General features: G+C 36.1%; 2 protein-coding genes across 7 annotated transcripts; both read right to left on the reverse strand.

Moving 5' to 3' along the window:
* Positions 1–732: 732 nt before the first annotated feature.
* On the reverse strand, positions 733–1,954 carry LOC107479597 (60S ribosomal protein L31). Of its 2 annotated transcripts, none has more exons than XM_016099724.3 (3): positions 1,842–1,954; positions 1,643–1,743; positions 733–1,265 (listed from the first exon to the last, which is right to left on the reverse strand). In XM_016099724.3, the coding sequence occupies exons 2-3, from the start codon at positions 1,723–1,725 to the stop codon at positions 986–988; spliced, it is 363 nt and encodes a 120-aa protein (XP_015955210.1). In that variant the 5' UTR covers positions 1,726–1,743; positions 1,842–1,954; the 3' UTR covers positions 733–985. The 2 variants fall into 2 exon arrangements, with proteins under 2 accessions (XP_015955210.1, XP_015955211.1); XM_016099725.3 differs by having other exon boundaries at positions 1,643–1,738; positions 1,842–1,949.
* Positions 1,955–10,467: 8,513 nt separating this feature from the next.
* On the reverse strand, positions 10,468–19,487 carry LOC107479596 (zinc protease PQQL-like). Of its 5 annotated transcripts, none has more exons than XR_008007129.1 (21): positions 18,922–19,256; positions 18,477–18,723; positions 18,263–18,388; positions 17,716–17,853; positions 17,498–17,632; positions 17,151–17,408; positions 16,913–17,050; positions 16,746–16,815; positions 16,428–16,641; positions 15,234–15,339; positions 14,107–14,340; positions 12,997–13,161; positions 12,765–12,914; positions 12,590–12,681; positions 12,158–12,323; positions 11,968–12,084; positions 11,774–11,884; positions 11,452–11,532; positions 11,001–11,195; positions 10,668–10,894; positions 10,468–10,596 (listed from the first exon to the last, which is right to left on the reverse strand). XR_008007129.1 is itself a non-coding variant. In XM_021138539.2 (21 exons), the coding sequence occupies exons 2-21, from the start codon at positions 19,134–19,136 to the stop codon at positions 10,814–10,816; spliced, it is 3,039 nt and encodes a 1,012-aa protein (XP_020994198.1). In that variant the 5' UTR covers positions 19,137–19,256; positions 19,364–19,487; the 3' UTR covers positions 10,468–10,813. The 5 variants fall into 5 exon arrangements, 4 of the variants coding, with proteins under 4 accessions (XP_020994198.1, XP_052115184.1, XP_015955208.1 ...); XM_021138539.2 differs by adding an exon at positions 19,364–19,487 and having other exon boundaries at positions 10,468–10,894; XM_052259224.1 differs by having other exon boundaries at positions 10,468–10,894; positions 18,922–19,259.
* Between the last annotated feature and the right edge of the window lie 945 nt (positions 19,488–20,432).

Raw genomic sequence — 20,432 nt, forward strand, 5'->3', positions numbered from 1 at the left:
TAAAAAATAAAGATAAATTTGAATAAATAACTTAATTAATTACTTTTGAAAAAAAACCTTAAAATATAATGAATTATATTAAAAGTAGTTTGCAAATAAATTATTTTATATTTAAATTTTTATCATAGAAATACTTATTTTAAAATTATTTTAATAAATAAAAATAAAAAACAACTTTTGAAAAGAAAAGAAGTCAAATTTCTTGTCTTCTTCAAAAATTCTTAAACAATTTTATTAAAAATTTAAAATATCTTTAAAAAATTGTACTAAATAATATTAATATAACTTTTATAAATTTAAAGCCCAAAAAATTAGTCTTTGAAACTTCCTAGACGGAAGTTCATCTTTATCCATTTTGTGGAATATAATTTGCATGTTTAAATCGAGTGAGGCATTTAATGTGAGCATCCATACTACATATACACAAAAACTCAGTTCTCAAACCAATCACTCATGACTCATCACTCATAGAATATACCATGAAACTTAAAATACAAAATACAATTATACACAAATACATAACTTATTTAATAACTAATTTTTACTACATACATCCTATGCGAAAATAGGATGAAAAACAAAATTATTGAATTGCTTGTTTAAAACAAAGTAGCAGTTTATAAAATAACCATCCATTGCATTGTGTTCAGCAAGATCATTTTGTTTTCAATGAGTTGTCTGTTTCCAAAACACCCTTGGCAGTAATCAAAAGAAACATGAGGAATAACTGAATAAGCGCGCCAAAAATACAAAGCTCTTTCATTAGGCTTCAACTCAGTAAAGCAGACAAAACAGAGGGAATCGTCTATAAACTCGCACATCCCGAAGGTACAAAGGCTCAATAAAATCAAATAGAAAACGGATAAACCATATTAGTTAACTATAAGGATGGATAATTTGCTACAAAAATTAGAAAGAACCAGACTGAAATTGTCACAACTACATGTATGTCTCTAAGATTTCAGGAAAAAATATATATAGAAGATCAATCCTCATCTTCAATGACCTTGGTGCCCAAACCTCTAAGCTCTTCCTTAGGGATTTCAACAACTGTAATAAGGGAGTAAAGCTCTTCCTTTGCATCCTCATCGTCGTTCCTCTTGCGGGAAATGCGCACCCGGATCCTTCTCGGCACACTCCGGATCCCCTGGCTCCACACAAACTTGTTCAGCTTCACATCCACTCTCACATCATTAGTCCCCATGGCCTTCTGAGCAAACTTCCTTATCTCCTTTATTGCTTTAGGAGCCTTCTTCTTGAAGGTGCTGTTTTGCATAATGACAACAATTAACTACTAAGTTATCATGAAATGTAATTACAGTATGAACTGTTCCAAATGTAAATAACTACAAACTTTATTAGGAAATTACTGAATTTATCAAGGGGGTTATCATTTCATATGTAATAATAAAAAAGTATGGATCATTAGGAAATCTAAGTCATTAGCAACAAACAAGAAATGCTTTTCATTTGTGCATAACGCACCACAACTAACTAGAGAAAGCAACGGAAAAAGACGGGACTAATTATAACATTTTACAATAATTTGACATATGAGTAAACTGTAAACATTTGGTATTATTAATCAAAAGCGCTAATAAGCAGAAATGGTAGAAGCAAAGTTGAAAGAGTGAGTGAGCACCAGCCATGTAAGCGTTTGTGGAGGTTGACGGTGTACTCTCGAGTAACAACCTCTTCCTTCCTACCCTTGGTCTTTTCCACCATGTTTACTTACCTCCTGCACTGCACAAACAGAAATATCTCGTCAACGGAATACATAAATAGAAATTGAATCTGTGATGGAGTGTATGTGTGGGTGAGTGAATGAGTGAGAGAGAGACCTTTTCGGATTTGCAAGGGTTTGAGGTTGGCGCAAGGATACAGATATTAAAGGGAACACAAAGAGAGGGATGGTCGAATATAAAAACCCTAAAAGAGCCTATTGGCCAGGCCTTTTATGTATTCATTTTGTCTGTTTGTTGGGTCGATGAGATAGGTCTAACCCATGGGCCATCATCTCAATTATGATTTCGTTTAAGGTTCGGTACTGGCCTAAATATTCGTAAAAGAAGTTTTTTCTAAGAGAAAATATATTTTTTATTTCTGAACTTTTTGAAAAATTTTTAAAATATTTTTTATTTTATTTCAGAAATTTTTATTTGCATCAATTGTATGATTTATATCCATAGGAACTCAATATTTAAGAAATTCAAATTTAATTCGGTAAGAATTTCAGAAGAATAAATTTTAACATAAACAAATAATTTTTTGTTGTCAAGTATTATTATTGAATGTGTTTTAAAATTTTAGCTTTTAGAGATATAATTGGTGTACATAAAAAGCTTCTATGGTAAAATTAAAACAAAAAAAAAAACTTGAAGATATTTTTAAAATTTGTGACAAATTTTAAAGATAAAACTATGTTTTATCCTTATTTTTATATTTTTGTATGTATACAACTAGACTTGAGTAAATATCCTTTTCGGTCTCTGTCCATTTTGAAAATTGACTACATGCCCCCTAACCTTTATAAATTACCAAATCGGCCTTTATCCATGTACTCCGTGGTACCAATTAGCCCTTGAGTTGGTTTCTCCGTTCAAAGTCGATGGAAAATGTTGAGGTGTAACGTGTAGCCCGTGACGTAGCATTGTATCATCAAACGTGGATTGCTCTGTGGGCATGTGGACAAATAAGCCCCTGCACACTCAGCAAAGCGACGTCATTTTGCTTGGCATCATTTTGCTCGTTTGGGGTGAAATCACATTCTCCCCCTTGTGCACACCTCAATTACCATACATCACCCTCGTTCTCTCCTCAAAATTACGAAGAAACCCTAAGAGATCGAAACGTTTTCCTCCAAGCAAGCTGACAGAGACTTCCAACAGAGAGGTGTTGGCGGTGCTGCAGACGGAGGAACTAACGGTGCTACTAAGGTTAGTGTCGCTATCTGATCTTGAAGCTTTGTTAGCTTGTGTTGCTCCATTTTTTTTTACTGAACTTGGTTATTGTTAATAATGATTTGGATTAGTGATCACCCCATGCATGTTCTAAAATGTTAAAATGAGGCGTGATGGAAGTAGTTAATTAATTTCTAATTATTGCACATTGTTGTTCTAATAGATGTCATATGAAATAGTCCCTGTTTTTCATCATGGGGGTTGGTTTGAATGGGATGAAGATGGTGCATTGTTCTACTGTGACGGTAGTATTGAGACATTTCCTCCATTAGACATAGATTATGTTAATTTCAAGGATTTGGAGAAAATGTTCAAGGGTTTAGGGTATACAAGTTACAAACAGATGTATTGGTATGATGGCAGTGCCCTTGATTTAGAGTATGGGTTGCATGTTCTTAAAGGAGATAAGGAAATCAATGAAATGTGTGATAAAAAGATGGAGAATGTGGAGTCGGATTTGCTGATTATTTACTTTGAGCATGATGTTAGTCAACCAGTATATGGGCCTGATGTTGTTGAGGTAGATTCACCTTCTTCCGATGACGGATATGAAACAACTGAAGACGAACCCTACCCCCCTCCAACTGGATTAGAATCCGATAGTAGTAGTAGTGATGAGGAAGTAAATGTACAGAGGAAGAGTGTGAGGAAGAAACAGCCTAGTGTGAGGATGAAAGAGGCAATGAATGCTGGACAAAAGAGTGCTAGGAAGAAGAGTTGTGTTAGACAACAGACACCTAAGAAGAAGAAAAATGCACTACCTGGTAGTTTTGGTGATAAGAACATATCTCCTAGTACTAAGAAGAAGAAGGCAAATAGGTATGTTGGAAGAAAAAGAAAACATGTTCTATCCCAACAAGAAGCAGACAATGAGCCAAACAGTAGGCCTAGTGGAGATCAAGATAATGGGCCAGGTGATGTTGACCCAAATGATGAGGCAAGGGATAAGTCCAATTCAGATCCAGTGGCTGAGGAATTGGACTCAGACCTGGATAAGCCATACGAACATGAGTCTGAGGCATTTAACTTTTCAATTTTTGACTCAAATGAGGAGCATAAGGCAAGATATCCTGACTTCAATGAGGATGCAGAGTATGGTGATGTTCAGTTTCAGGTTGGATAATACTTTGAGACCATGGCAATGTTCAAGCAAGCACTTAAGGACTACTTTGTATATGAGAGAAAAGAGCTTATGTATTTGAAGAATGAGCCAAAGAGGATTAGAGCAAGGTGTGCTGAGGAGGGTTGTCCATGGCTGGTGTTTTGCTCTCATAATAGTTAGAGTCTAAGTTTTCAAATCAAGACATTCATTGGAGAGCACAACTGTGGTAGGAATTTGAGCAGTAACATGGCTGATAGAGCTTGGGTGACAAGTAAATTGGTAAAAAGGTTGGTAACTCAACGCTAATGACTCTGAAAGAGGCACTAGAGCACATGAAGCAGGACTATAATGTCCATATAAACTATAGGATGATATACATAGCCTTGAAAGCTGCTAGAGAGAAAGCAATTGGAAAGGAGCGAGAACAATATGGAAAGCTACATGACTACTTAAATGAAATTCACAGAAACAATCTTGGATCCACTGGTATGATTGATGTAATTCCTCAGTCGAAGGGTCGTCCACTCTTCAATAGGTTGTACATTTCACTGGATGCTTGCAAGAACGGCTTCAAGGCGGGCTGTCGCTCTCTGATCGGATTGGATGGATGCTTCTTAAAAGGGTACTTTGGTGGTCATTTGTTGTCAGCTGTGGGGCAGGATGCCAATAATAGTTTCTTTGTTATAACATTTGCTGTAGTTGAAGCTGAGAACACTGATTCATGAAAATGGTTTCTTTCAATCATGCACGATGAACTTGGTTTTGTGGCTGCCAATGGGTGGAACTTCATGTCTGACCAGCAGAAGGTTACATTACTTCCTTCTTTGTGTTTTTTTTTAGAACACTGAATCCTGGAAATGGTTTCTTTCAATTCTGCACGATGATCTTGGTCCTGTGGCTGCCAATGGGTGAAACTTCATATCCAACCAGTAGAAAGTTACATTACTTCATTCTTTGTGTTTCTTTTTGTTATATGGTTTGTGTTCTGTGCTTACTTGTTAATTCAACTGTTCTTATGAATTGTTATTGCAGGGGTTGGCTAAGGCATTGCATGAGGTAATGCCACAAGCCCATCATAGGAATTGTGTCTTACATATATAGAAAAACTTCATCAAGCACTTTAAGGACAAGCACACAAAAGGGCTAGTTTGGAAGGCTGCTAAGAGAACAACAATGAGAGAATTCAAAGACTCAATGGAACTTGTGAAGAAGGTGAACAAGGACGCTTAGAAGTATCTACGGAAGTTTGATCCTGGTGCATGGACGAAGGCTTACTTTAGCCATGGCCCGAAGTGTGACAATATCACCAATAACATGTGCGAAGTTTGGAATGCCAAGATCGTGGAGTATAGAGAGAAACCGATTTTAACTATGTGCGAGGAGCTTCGAAGTTACATTATGCGAAAGATGGCAGCGCACAAGCACAAAATAAGCAAATGCAAGGGTAAATTGGCTCCAGTTCAACAACTAAGGCTGGATGAGTAAATCATTCCTGAGAGCAATAAGTGGACAGTAGAGTGGGCTGGGGATGAGGCAAGGGTATTGTTTGAAGTCCAGAGGTACCAAACCAGAGTGGCTGTTAATTTGCAAAGACAAATATGTGCTTGCAACGTTTGGCAACTAACAGGTTTATTCATCAACTGATTTCTTGGAAATGATTTAAGTAAATATTGATTGAGTAAAAGTCATTTATGTATCTATCCTACCAGGGTTGCCATGCAAGCATGCAGTGGCTGCTATCTCAAGGTTAAGGAAATAAGGGCTGAAGCCAGAGGATTTTGCACACAAATGGCTTACAATGGAAGCTGTTCGGGCTACTTATGGGGACTCCATTAAACCAGTGAATTCTGAGGAGTTTTGGGAAGAAACCAACAGGTTGCGTCCAGAGGCACCAATCATTAGGAGACCCCCTGGGAGACCAACCAAAAAAAGGGTTGTTGATGTGGTGGCTGAGTCACAAATGCAGCAGCAAGGTCACAAGGTCAGGAAGTCATTCCAAGTAACATGCAGTAAATGTGGGCAAAAGGGACACTACTACATGACTTGCAAAGGCCCTCCTGCAAATCCGAATTGGCAGCCAAAACGAAAGAAGGCAAAGCAACAACAAACTGGAAACCAATCATCACAGCCACCTCCAGATCAGCAGGAAGCACATGTTAAAGGAGTTCTACATATTTTTCTTTTCCATTGTAGTAGTTGTTATTTCCTCTATTCAATTGAGCAGTATAGTAGTTGAGATGTTATTTTTGGATTTGCACAGGCTGAGGAAGAAGTTGGAACCAATGTTCCCCAAAATGTTACTGCCACATCTATTGATCTAGTGGTAGTTTTTTGTCTGAGACCCTAAACTTTAAGTTTTTTTTTCTATCATGGCTGTGCTTACTTTGCTTCTCATGTGTCTTTCACAGGGTAAAGCAAAAAGGCAAAAGAAAAAAGTCCCAAAGACCTCCAACACTTATTCAGTCCAACAAGAGACAAGGGTTGACACTCAATCTTCACACTCTGCCTAACCACCAGTAGAGGTAATGTTATTTTACAGATTCATACCCTTTAACTATAAAATTAATTGGCCCAAGAGCATATACGATAAATTGAATTGTTTTCATGTGGTTTAGGGTGTGGACTACAACACTGAGCCCTCAAACCCTGCTACCCCAACTGTTTTTAACCACGGGCCAAATTTTAGACCTAAGCAAGCTATAACTAGACCTCCAGCACCTACAGTGCACCACCCTCAACAGCAGGCCACAGCCCCAACAGTTCAGCCACCTCTACAGCAAGCAACAACTTCAATCTCACAACCATCAACTCAGCAACAACTTCCAACTGAAGGAGCAACTGACTAAGGGACTGCCACAACTCCCTTCATGTTTATTCCCACACCAGGCCTAAATGCACCCCACAAATTCAAGCCAACATATGGGTTTAGGCTACCAAGACTTCAAAAATGACATAATCGTAGTTATAGTTATGAATATTTTGGTGTAAAGTTTTTTGGTTGTCAAGTTATAAGAAGTAATACACTTTACACTACTGGAACATGTTTTTTGTTTTGTGAATTCAGACATGTGCTGATGATTTTGGCTCAATATGTAAATGCTTTTGTGCTTAGCAATATGAATATAAACATTATACTTTTAGCTTATACAGCATTGTGCAGAGTTATCTTGGGTTCAGCCTTTACATTATTACAAAGAAAAATTCACATTCAATTCATTTAGAATCTACAATTACAGAGCAAATTAACCTTGTCCATGCATCACTTAAAGCAACACAATATACCCTAAAACACTACAAACACAATTGCTGTTAACAGAATTAACATTGCCAGCATAACAAACACACCATGGGTATCACTACATTTTTTTTATTTTCCTTCATATTCATCTTCAATCTTGAATTCCAGTTGCTCCAACCTTTTCTCCACCATCATCATTCTTCCTTGAACATCATTGTCATCTTCATGCCCAAAACGTTTAGCAATCAGTTCGTCCAGCCAAACAAAAAAGTTACAGTGACGTTGCTCCATCTGCAATCGCCATTATAGTGAATACAACTTGTTAAACAACGTAGGAAGTTGATTACATAAACTGAAGATGGGTGCACACTTACGCCATAGTAGGAACAACCCAGGAAGATTCTGTCTGGGTTCTTGGCTGTCCTAGACTGTTGCATGACTGCATAGGTGCCACACTTGCATTTAGGGTGCTGGAACTTGGCCTTCTTACCCTCACTTGCATTGCTACTCGAACCCACCATATTCTTCCTCCAGATATGGCGTGTGTTAGAGGTTGAATATTGCTCTGGATTGCTCATGTTTCAGGCACTAGTGTTAGGGTTCATAAATGGGGAGACTGAGTTTTCACCCTAAACGAGCAAAAGGACTTCTTTTTAAAACGACGTCACTTTGCTGAGTGTGCAGGGACTTATTTGTCTACATGCCCACAGAGCAATCCACGTTTGATGATACAACGCCATGTCACGGGTTGCACGTTACACCTCAGCGTTTTCTGTCGACTTTGAACGGAAAAACCAACTCAAGGGCTAATTGGTATCACGAAGTACATGGATAAGGGCCGATTTAATAATTTACAAAGGTTAGGGGGCGTGTAGTCAATTTTCAAAATGGATAGGAGCTGGAAAGGGTATTTACTTATTAGACTTATAGTATCTCCTCAAACCAGTTAAAACGTCATATTATATAATCAAATTAATTTGATAACCAAATTCAATTAAATTAATAAAAAAAAGAGAATTTAAACTTTTCTATTTTAATTTACACTTATTTATAAAAGTTTCTTCTGGATTATAGCAATTTCATACCCCAACTAAACATTTTTATAACTTATAATTCTTGAAACATTATTTATTTATTTGTTATTTTTGTTGATTTCTTCTCTACGCTTGTTTCCATGTTTATCCCTTACTCACACGCAATCGATTTCTCGTCTTTTAATATTTGATTGATCTTCCATTTTCTTCATTCGTACATTTCAAACGTGTTGGTTTTGAAAACTATATTTTAAAAAAATTAAACTCGCTTTCAACATTTTAAAATTGTATTTCAAATATATGAAGTTTAAAATACCCCAATAAATTTAAAATAGAATTCAATTTGGATACGTGTAAAATAATCTTACACGGGCATCCAATTACGTAATAATGTGTCAAAAAAAATCACCACTATTTATATTGTTAGGACTAATAATGAATAAAATAGAATATGATTTAGACTTTACCTTAATCTTATTTTCAAATTGAAAACTTTTAACTCAACCCTATTCTACCCTACCTGCAAGTTGAAAAATCCTATCCGGGTTAAAATTTTCAACTCTATTCTATTCGACCCTACTTGCAGAAAAATCAAATTTTTTTCAACTAAATACAAAATTCAATCATTTCATTTTTCATACATATTAATAAAATAAAAAATAAAAAATTAAATTCAAATTAAAACTAAAAATAATAAAATCTTAAAAAAATAAGACAAACAAAGATAAATGTCTCCTCATTCTTTTTGTAACTCTAAATTCTTGCAACATTCCTCTTTAAATAACAAACGTACTAAATTAGTAATTAAAAAATAATTAGTTTAGTAGTTATTTTAAACTTTTACAAGAAGAGATTATGGATTCAATACTCACTTCCTTCACTACATATATAATTTTTAAATAGGATTAACCACAAAAAATGCTCTCAAATTATTCAAACGCGGACAGAAATGCACCCGAATTTTACTATCGAAAAAAATACCTTTAAATAATTTAAAAACATAACAACAATACCCAACAGCGAATATATATTTTCAAAAAATGCGTTAGAGATTAAATTTTGATGTGATTTCTTACAAGAATAATTAAAAAAATGAGATATTATTATTTTTAAAATTTGATAATTTTTTTAAGTATATATTTTTTGTGATTTTTTAAAAATATTATTGATTGTTAACAAAAAAAATTACAAAAGAAATATATACTCAACGAAAAATCACCAAATTTTAAGGATACTAATATCTCATTTTTTTAATCATACTTGCAAAAAATTGTATCAAAATTCAATCTCTAGTATATTTTTTTGAGAAATACATATTTAATGTTAGATATTCTTACAAAAAAATTAACATTAAATATGTATTTCTTAAAAAATACATTAGAGATTGAATTTTGATGCAATTTTTTACAAAAATAATTAAAAAAATAAAATATCATTATTCTTAAAATTGTGATTTTTTGTTAAGTATATATTATTTTGTGATTTTTTAAAAGTATTATTGGTTGCTAACAAAAATAATTATAAAAAATTATATACTTAACAAAAAATTACCAATTTTTATGTATAATAATATATTATTTTTATAATCATACTTACAAAAAATTCATCAAAATTGAATTTTTAAAATATTTTTTAAAAATATATATTTACTATTGGGTATTGTATTTTTAAATTATTTAAAGACATTTTTGTCAATAGTAAAATTCGAGTATACTTTTGTCTACGTTTAAATAATTTAGGAACGTTTTGTGGTTAACCCTTTTAATATATATATTATAATATATTAAAGGTGGATAGGAGTAAACAACCCTATCCGATTAGGTTAGCTAGGGTTCATATTACCAGCCCTATATACATTGCTAAGGTAAATAGTCATTCAGAAAAAAAAAAACAAATATAATTAAATAGTGGTCTAAAATATTTTATATTATCAATATATCAAAAATTCAAAATTAACAGAATATAGCCATAGTTCTGTGAGGTTTAAAATCCTAACAAAAGTGAAAATAAAGAAATTTGAATGGAAAATGGAGTAGAAAAGAATTTGATTGAATAAAAATCAATTTAACTAACGAATAAAATTTGAAAGATTATTTTGACTATTTACTCTGAATATAACATAAGAAAATCACCAACTAAAGAAACCAAACTTGGTAATACAAATGTTTCCCCATCATCCCCCCACCCCCCTTGTGTGTGTAACTGTATGAGTTCCGTTCTCCCTTTTTTGAGTAAAGATGCGACCAAGGTGCATGAACAACTCTGTGCAGCAGCATAAATCAATTAAAACATGTTTCTAGATCTCATTGAGCCCAAATAGAATAAACACCTACCTAATTTTCCCCCTAATTCACAAAAACCTGTGTTTTTGAGTGATCAGTGCTCATGCTCATATGTACGTCTTATGATATCTTCTGTTAACCTGAAGAGTGAAGAAGCAGTTGAAATTTGAAAACTTACGCTCCTCTAAACACGTGTGCTACTTGCTACTTTGGGCACTCCGTGAATGTCTCCACAAACTAATACCAAGAACCACCATGGCAGCGATTCCTACTAAAATCTGCCAGAAAAATAAAAGATAGTAATGAGATAGATTATTGTTGTATTATTATATTATTATAGTCCGGCCAAAATAAAACCTGGCGAGGGGCCTGAATGTAACTGACCGTTGCTTCTCTGGCATGTCCTGTTAGCGTAGATTGGAATGCTGATTTCAGTAATTGGAAAGGAGATGACTTGGGCATTAGGATTACCACAGTATACTGTTTTTTGCAAGGATATGGCAGCATCCTTTGCAGGGCCAACTGTGCAGTTCTTGGTGTCAAGGAAGATCTAACTTTTCTTCGACCTTCATCCTGAATCTGAACCAGGGAATAATTTCAATATCGCAAATTTCAATTTTCATCTAATTAAAATGAGTAAATGTATTACTTCGTAACCAATGCTGTAATAATTTGCCACATTCAAACAGATCATATTAGAGGGGGCTAAGTTCACAAAAAATAAAAAGTATTCAACTGCAGTCTAAATTCTATCCCAAACAGAAAAGGTAGAATTGAATATTAATACTTTGGTGATCTTATAATGAAATGGAAAATACACAGTAATACCACTAACCTCAAAAGAAGCACCAACATCATTAGCATAGACTCTTGATTGATAACTGCGTAAAATCCTATCCAGCCAGAAATAATTTTCCTGAAAAAACATACTGAAATAAGAAAACGATACAGGTCGGATGTTACTTGTACCCCTTTAAATCTTGAATTTGAATGCACATGGGGACATAAGAGATGAGAGAAGAACATGTGTTTGACTTGTATCGTTGTCTACAGTTGATATGGTAGATATATGAACTTCTATGTCTACCTCACATATTTCGCTGCATCAACAGCTTAGAACAGGTTATGATGCTAATAAAAAAAACTGTTAAATCAACCTGCAATCCATTCTCATGAGCTCTTTGCTCAATTTCAAGGATGGTTGCAACATCTTGATCAGAAGGCCCTTCCTCTTGAAGGCACAAAATTTCATCTAAAGCAAGATCCACCTGTAAATGATTTACGAGACAGTAAATTACACCTGAGTAACTATATTGAAAGTTTAGCTATTTAGCATATGCAGAATACTTGCCAGCTTGGAAGATATCTCTGGATCACAAGAGAAGTTTATGCTAATGTCACCACGAACATCACCTATTCTTGAGGGTTTATTACCACCAAGGAATACTGAAACACCAACAGAGTATATCTGGTGCACAGAAGTAGTGCCTAAGTATACAATTAAAAACAACTGAAGGAAAATGCAGGTAACATGTATACACCTGTCCATGCTTGAAACGGAGAACTTGCATTATTTTTGTTTCAATAAGCTTGCTTAGGAACCCAACAAAGTGGATTTCTTCCACCTGCGTTCCATTCTTCATCTCCACGGGAAAGCATAGCTGCACCAAACATTGTGCTTCCACCATAGGACTCCGAACCACTTCTCTACAAGCACAAAGTATGTCATATATGGAAGTTCACATTATCTTTTAAAAGTGAACCTCAGTGTCCACACAAAATTGAAAGAAACTAGTAACACCCAGATTGTCAAAAAGGCACAATACTGTCTTTTGCAGGAGATGGATGTACATAATCATGGTCATTTTCCTTTAGAAAGAATGCAGTACATTTGAGAGCCTAAGAATAATTTCACATATTTTCCTGCAGAAGCAAAACTACTGAAAAATTACTACATTTTTACTTGTAAATACCTAGAAATGGTCGTTGGAAAAGTGAAAGGCAATCCTTTCAGTTCATCACGGTTAAAATGCATAATAGGTTCAGCTGGCCTTGGTATTCCACCCTGCAAGGAATTTCAAAAGAAAAAATTAATAGTATTCAATATCTCCTGGCTTTAAAGAAATGAATTTCCAAATTTTAACTCACTAGGTACTGCAATATCAAGGGCATTGCAATGGTAGGTTCAATATTCCCAACTATCACAACAGTAAAAGTTGATGGATCTCTGAAACATTTGCTGAAGTATTCACAGGCTTTCAGTGGATCAACTTTTTGTAGGTCACTTTTTCTAATAGGCTGCAAGACAGGCAGTTAGTTGAAAATCAAGAGCAGTCTTACTTAGTCAATGGTTTAAAGTAACACCAGAAAATAATCATACCCTGAAGAAATAGGAGTTTCCATAGTTGAGCTCCTTTACACGGTTTGCAAAAGCAGTATATGGGTCCCTGTCTTGAGCATAAACTGCTTCTTCAGCCATTTGCATCACTATTTTGACATCTTCTTCGCCGGGTGTTAAATTGGTTGTAAACAACTGATAGACAAGCTGGAGAATAATTTAAAGTGATAAGTATAGACCAGTGGAAGTCACATGTGGCTGATTTAAATGACAGGAAAACATAGTTGCAATTAAATCTAGTACTAGACACACCACAGTGATCATTTGAACTAATCTTACTATAAACATCAACAGTTCATGTTGATTTAGCAAACAACCCTGTCCCCCCTCACCAGAAGACCCCTGCTGTTCAACCCAGGTTCTTTAAATGTCACAAATTATGCAGCAGACTGGGTTATGCAATAACAGTATGCTGCAATCAGAAATGAGGAAAATTAAAATATACATATTAGAAAACAGCTGAGATGAAGCACATTCAAGTGATTGTTCTTTGGAGTGCTTCTTTAACAAATGCATTCAACTTTAACACACAGCTACCACTGACAGGATTAAAAAATGCAAGGTTTTTTCCAAAGGTGTTGGGATAAAAGGAAGAAAATACAACAAAGCGGCAGCTAATCGAACATTTCAAGCTGAAGCCACTACAAGCCACAAGGATCACAAGACTTCAAAGAATTCAGACGACCACCTATAATATAAATCATTTGGTGAATTGTATGGTCACCAACAAAGACAAAAAGCTAGCAGTAAAATTACCGGTTTTGAGGGATTACACAGCAATAGGGCATAGTACAAAATCAAGTGATGGCAAAAGTTACCTTATAGAGGATATTCACATATTGGACTGAGGTGTAGAACGCAAAAAGTATTTGTAGGGTACACATTAAACAGATGAAAAAATGGAGAAATATATCTCACATATGAATGCCTTACCTTATAGGTCATTCAGAATATGTTCTTGCTTTAAACATAAACATGTTGATTTAGACCTTACTAAATGGTTTAAATCTTCTCACTTGGTCATGTGACTGCTTCAATTTGCTAGAAAATCATAAACTCAATACACAACTTTCATAATTGAATCAAATGTACCTGCAAAGCAGTTTCCAGGTCAGTAGGTGAGCAATCACCAGAAAAAGTTCTCATATATGCACCAATCTTGGTACCAACTTCAGCTCTCTTGCCAGCAAGCATATCCATTAGGATAGATGGTCTATAACCAAAGACGCCAATTTCCCCCGCAATGGTTGCTCCCATAGAGCAAGAGAAATACTCGCTCTCTGGGAGCTCAGACAAGCCTCCATATGAATATCCTGTGAAGATAACCTGCTGAGAAAGTATTAATTCATGCTAAAATGGCAACATTACTCCTGAGAGCAACAGTATTTCCAGATTCCTAATAATAATGTATGTGCATAAAAATCAAATCTTGCCATGACAACCAGTATATACAGCTGATCATGTATTAACAGTAACTTCAGTTTCTTGGAAACTTAAAACAATGATATCTGTATAACAGTAAAAAGATCCATAAATAAAATTAAGAGAAAAGAAGCATTTTCTCACGAATGCTGTTAATCCCACCAAAGATCACAATAACGAAAGAAAAGGATGAAGAAAGAATAAAACAATGATCTAAGACACTTGGCATCTGCAATAATTAATATTAGCACTAGTAGTATTTTGCCCTTTGAAAAAACAGCATAGATATTATCTCCCAAAATCTCTACAAAATTTTTCACAATTACAGTACCACACAAGTAAATTTCAATTTTACAAAATTAACACCTTAGATGTGTAAATTATCTGAGAATAATTATGACTCCTAAAAACATAATCAAGAAGATGCATTTTTCCCCCTAGCACTTCTTTGAGTTGTTCTATTACAATAAAATTCTCCATCTTATCACAAAAAGGGCACCCGGTGCATAATGCATCCCACATTAACGCAGGGTCCGGGGAAGGCTCACACCCAAAGGGTATGTACGCAGCCTAACCTGATAATTACATCAATGGCTTGGACCCGTGACCTTGAGGTCACATGGAGACAACTCAACCGTTGTTCCAAGGCTCCCCTTCTCTCCATCATACTAATCATGCAATTTAATAAAATTGCAAGCAGGTTGTCAATCAGTGATGTAGTAATAATAGATCACTGTCCGTTTAAGCAACATGTATTAACTATCATAAATTTGGAAAGAAATTCCTGAGAATTGAACCTGATCATCAAGAAAGTCTGTACACTTATAGCAGATCCGCATGCCATTTGACAAAAATAGTTCAGCAGCTCCAATGTTTGGATAGTCCCTATCTGCCACAACATGCCTGATTTAGAGAGATGAAAAAGGGAAATGAGATACGGATATGTTATTTCCGAAAAATAACTTAAAATAGAAGAAATTGACCCAGATATTAGTTTGGCCCTTCATTGCAATAAAATCCCAGCTGGTTAAACAGATTATATCGGCATTTTAGTACTTCACAGAAAAACAATATTTTAGTGAAGGAAATATGCCTTAAAGCATAATATGAACAATCAGGTCCTGTCCTACAGGGGAAAACAAAAACAGGCAAGCACTTCCCTTTCTTTGGGTTAATAAAACAGAGCTAATGGCCAAACACAACAAAGGAAACAGTAAAAACAAAACAAAACATCTCATCTCGTGGAAAATCCCTTACTGGAATTCTAGTCAACAATAAATTTATTATCTTAACAAGATGTGCAGAGAAACAACCAAAAAGTAATCCAAACAACCATAATATTTGCCAAGGAGAATGCACTTCCTGTATTTTACTCCAGATGAATCCAAGTAGTAGTAGTTATACAAGAACCAACAATGCTTAATTCTTCTTATACTAGAATTATCTTTGATAATCACTAAAACTGCAAAGATTAGTGAAAGGTATCAGGCTTGAGTTCAATGAGGGAGAAGAGAGTTTGAGAGAGAAGAGAGTTTGAGAAGAGTGTAGAAGATTCTGATTTGTGATTATTGAACCAACTGCAGAGAGAGACTTATTACACTGTATTTGTAGACAAGGATTAGTATAACTAACTTGTCCTAGCTGGCACAGTTATAACAAACTCTAACCACTTCTAATTACACTTAGCAGACTGGTATAACTCCAACTACTTCTTACTGTTATCAATTAGCACACAGGAAAACCATGAAGAAAATTAAGACACGTCAACAACTCTTTCATAATAACATGAAGTTTGAAAGACTAAAGTAGGCTATCTAGGAGCTAGTGAATAACTGCAGAGTACACACTTAGTGTTAATTGACAATAATTATTATCACTGCAAGGATATGTGCACATGTGAAACACCTTAAAGACTGATTCAAGTAACGAAAGATATTTAAGAGCCAAGAGTAAGTTAGGAAAAGGGTAAAATCTTTTGCGGTCAAACTCACCCCATATTTGGCTTTGTAGAGACAATCTCTTCCGGTACATGTTCGTCATCCCAAGGAGGTATTCTACCCTCTTCCTCCAGAAGATTGACTTTCTTTACAATATTTTTTAGATCATCAACTACAGAAAACGTCTGGGGCTCAATTGTCTTAATGACACAGCTGCATGATGTCCTTAATTTGTCAGAACATTTAGAGAGCTCTGCTGCCGTTATATCTAAAATGTTATTAATTAATATAAGTCAGTTGCATGGCCTCTCAAATTGGATTCATGCACAGATTTAATATAGGAAGAGAAAAGAAAATGATATATCAACTCACGTGGCAGAAGAGTTTTTTGGAGCTGAGCCTCATATTCAATCCCAACAACAGGTTCATTGTGGAGAAAATGCTGTGGGGAAAAAAAGAAAGTAGAAAAACTTATTCCCAAAACATACAATTTGTTGTAACACATTTTGATGAGCAAAAGAAAAAGAAGACAAATATACTTGTAAATATTCGTCTCTTAGGCTTGTAGATTGAATTTGATCCCGCTCCAAATAGGCAGATTCAATTTCTGACATCAGCAATGCACGAACAATAGCTATTTCACGGTCTGAAAAGCCATGAAGCCGTACCCTTGCAACCTAAAACATAGCTTCATAAATTAGGAAAGAAAAAGAGAGAAAAGAGTGGAAGAGGAAGAAAGCGAAAGAAAAATAATGCAGCCCTCAAAATAATAAAGACCTCCATTAACATTGATTCGAGTGCGTCAATAGTCCCTTTTCCTTTGCAAGATGCAGTCATTATATTAGCCTTTAATGGACGAGTTAGAACATCAGCAGCAGCTGAGCAAGAGAAATAGGGTGGATCCTTTCTGCGTGATATCTTAAAGAATCTCTGGTTCAAGGCATATAGGAACATGGATTCTGCAAGTAGGTTTCTGTAGTCTTTCACTGTTTTAAGCTCGTCTGCTGGCATTTTATAGCTAATCATCACTGCAGACTGTTATTAGCCAAACCAAGAGTAGCATGTTAATTTCACACAAATAGACTGGTCACTGAAGAAAGGTTGTTGATTCATTACTTACTTACCCCTGCAGCTTCAGATTCAACAAAACATGAAAATCGTGGCTCTTCATGTGATGGAACCTGGAATGTTGGTATAAGTGGAGGATCAGGTGCAGGGACTTTTTGGCCAAAGTGGGTCTTTATCAGCTCCACTACAGTCTGAAATTGTGGGAGGAAGGTTAGCATAAGCCATGACCAAAACAGCACATTCAAATTTTTAAAGAGATAAATTACAAAAGAACCTCTGCATCAGAAAAATCTCCCACTGCTATCACAGCCATATTGCATAAATGGTACCACTTCTTGTAAAAGTTTTTCACAGTATCTGGAGAAACTGTCCGAATCACTCTCTCTAGTCCAATTGGTAACCTTTCGGCATACTGCAATCAATCAAATGCTTTTACAAAACAAAATTTTATAAAATTTCCAAAAATCACATCTTATCTACAAGACCATTTTAACATCATCCAATAGCAACTTGACTTTTCTAATCACATGAATTTGGTAAGATCTCATATTAAGTATATATTCCAGCAAAACTAATTGACAATAAGAAGAATCAACAATAACAACTAAGTCTTGCCGTATTAGGTAAAGTACCCTACATATATCCTGTCATACATCATGTCAACAAGAAGAAATGTATAAAATATATGAAATTGGAAATAAACACCCATGATTATTGGAATGTGAGACGAGTTTGAAAATGCTCTCCAAACTTATCAGTTATCACCAAATAACAAATAATTGTGACAGACTCATTAAATTGTTTGTGTTCAATAGAGGTACCTTCGACCCTTGCATCATCAAGACCCAATGAGCATCCTGCAGCCTTCCAGTGGCATTCCTAGTCCCTCTGTACTCCTCCAAGACAGCTCCCCTTTCTTTCTCCAAGTCCTCTTTCGATACTCTAATCTGCAGAAAACAGCCTAATCACAACAAATAAAGTAAAAGAGCCTCCAAGACTGACCAACATGGAATTCATAGCCGCTAGTAAACATACCTCAGAGCTGAACTCAGCCAAAACCGAAATGGCCTGAGACAAAAGCTCAGGCTTGTCAACGGGAACAAACATCTCATAGACGGTGTCATCGGCAGAGGTGGCGGCATTTTGACAGGCGCCGAACTCCGCTCCAATGCTCTCAAGAAACTTAATGATGTCATGATTAGTGTACATCTTAGTGGCACTGAAAGCAAGATGCTCCACAATGTGAGCAACTCCACGCTCATCCTCTTCTTCCAGAACTGATCTGCCCGTAAATAGGAGGTTTCGTTCATCATCAATTTCATAATCAGCACGCGCACATAATAAAAAAAAATTCCAAAACTGTAGTCGCACACAAGAACAGGTGAGAATGAGTATGAAAATGAAAACTGCAGTGGCGAAAGAGGGGAGGGGGGAACCCGGAGAAAAGGATGAAGTGAGAAATGAATTAGATTTGGAATACCCGACGGTGACGGCGAGAGCGAGAGCGGCACGCATGCGGGGCTTAGAATTACAGCGGACGTAGTAGCGGAGACCGTTGTCGAGGGTGCCGAAGAGGACGCCCACGGGGTGGAGGGGGAGGGGTTCATCCATGTCGACGGTGACCATTTTGAGGGATCGGAAGCCATGCTTCTTGGAGATCGAAGATGCGTCCGCTGGACCCGGAAGCAATTCCATTTCTCTTCTTCTTCAGTCTTCACTTTCAGGCTTCAGCTCGAAGCTACCAATTACCACTCTGCGCTGTACGGCCCCCTTTCTTTTCCTTTTTTCTTTTCTTTTCCCCCTTAACGTAGTGACCTTGAGTCGTTGACACATAGTTTAATGTAAAACGTAAATTACAAAAAGAGAAGAAAAGAAATAATAACAATAATAATAATAAAGAAAAAAGAATGAGGAGTTTCTACCTTGGTTGGGCTAAAGCGGAATGTATTAGCTTGCAGTTAGCACTTCCACAGCTTGTGTCTAGACCTGCATCATCCATAATCCACATCATAATCCAATAATTCATATTCAACATCTTAACTACAGATTCTCAATTGGAGGAGTGGAAAAAGTTCAATTAAAGTTATTGATTTCAATTTCCTAATGTTTTTGTTGTAACTCCAATCCAACCTATCTTGTGTAAACACATTTCAATTTGCCGCTGCAATCTCGGGATAAGTCCCTCTCCAAAATGGTTGTAAGCAATGCATGTGTAAGTGTCGCTGTAGCCCAACAAAATCACAAGAATTTGCAAAACAAGCAAAATATCAACATTAAAGTTCAAAAGGAAAAAAAAAAGGAAAAAGAATATCAACATTGATGAAAGTAACAAGTTCAACTTGAATTATGTTCGATTGTTCACCGGGATGGATGGTCGGTTGTACGGCTAGGTTTGAGCAATGGTGGGATGTTAAGAATCTGGACCTAGGCGCGAGCTTAGCGAGGGAGAGTGCGGCCACGATCGTCAGTAAGTCAGCGAATGAGGCCACCTGCAAGGATACTCCGATGCTAAAGTAAGTGTCCGTATAATAAGGCGGCTAATTAGGGTAAAAGGTGACGTACCTGAGGGAATAGTAGGTCCCCTCCCTTTATCCGTACTGTTCAGGTGGGTCCTTTCGTTTGGGCCCATGTCTGGAAGCATCTACCAGCTGTCCAAACCTTCACTAGGGGATGGCATCATGCGAGGTATGTTGACTTGGGCGGGTCGGGGACTCGCCGGGTCAGAAATAGGTCAGGTGTACCTCCAGTCCTTATTGGATTAGGCCAGAACAGTACCCCCAACGTGGCAAGCTGTGAGGATCGCAATTGGCACGTTTATCTTACTCATGTCTTCCCGTGCAACTGTCTTCACCTGGTCGTGACTTCGTTTGCGGGATTTGTGCCTCTAGCGCGTGTGGGCTTCCCCCAATTGTTGCTTAGGGTATCGTTTCGGTTTTCGTTCCTAGGGCATTTAATGCCATTTACGAGAGATTTGAAAGCAAGTGGAAAGGT

The sequence above is a fragment of the Arachis duranensis genome, chromosome 3 (genome assembly GCF_000817695.3).
Source record: "Arachis duranensis cultivar V14167 chromosome 3, aradu.V14167.gnm2.J7QH, whole genome shotgun sequence".
Classification (NCBI taxonomy): Eukaryota; Viridiplantae; Streptophyta; class Magnoliopsida; order Fabales; family Fabaceae; genus Arachis; species Arachis duranensis.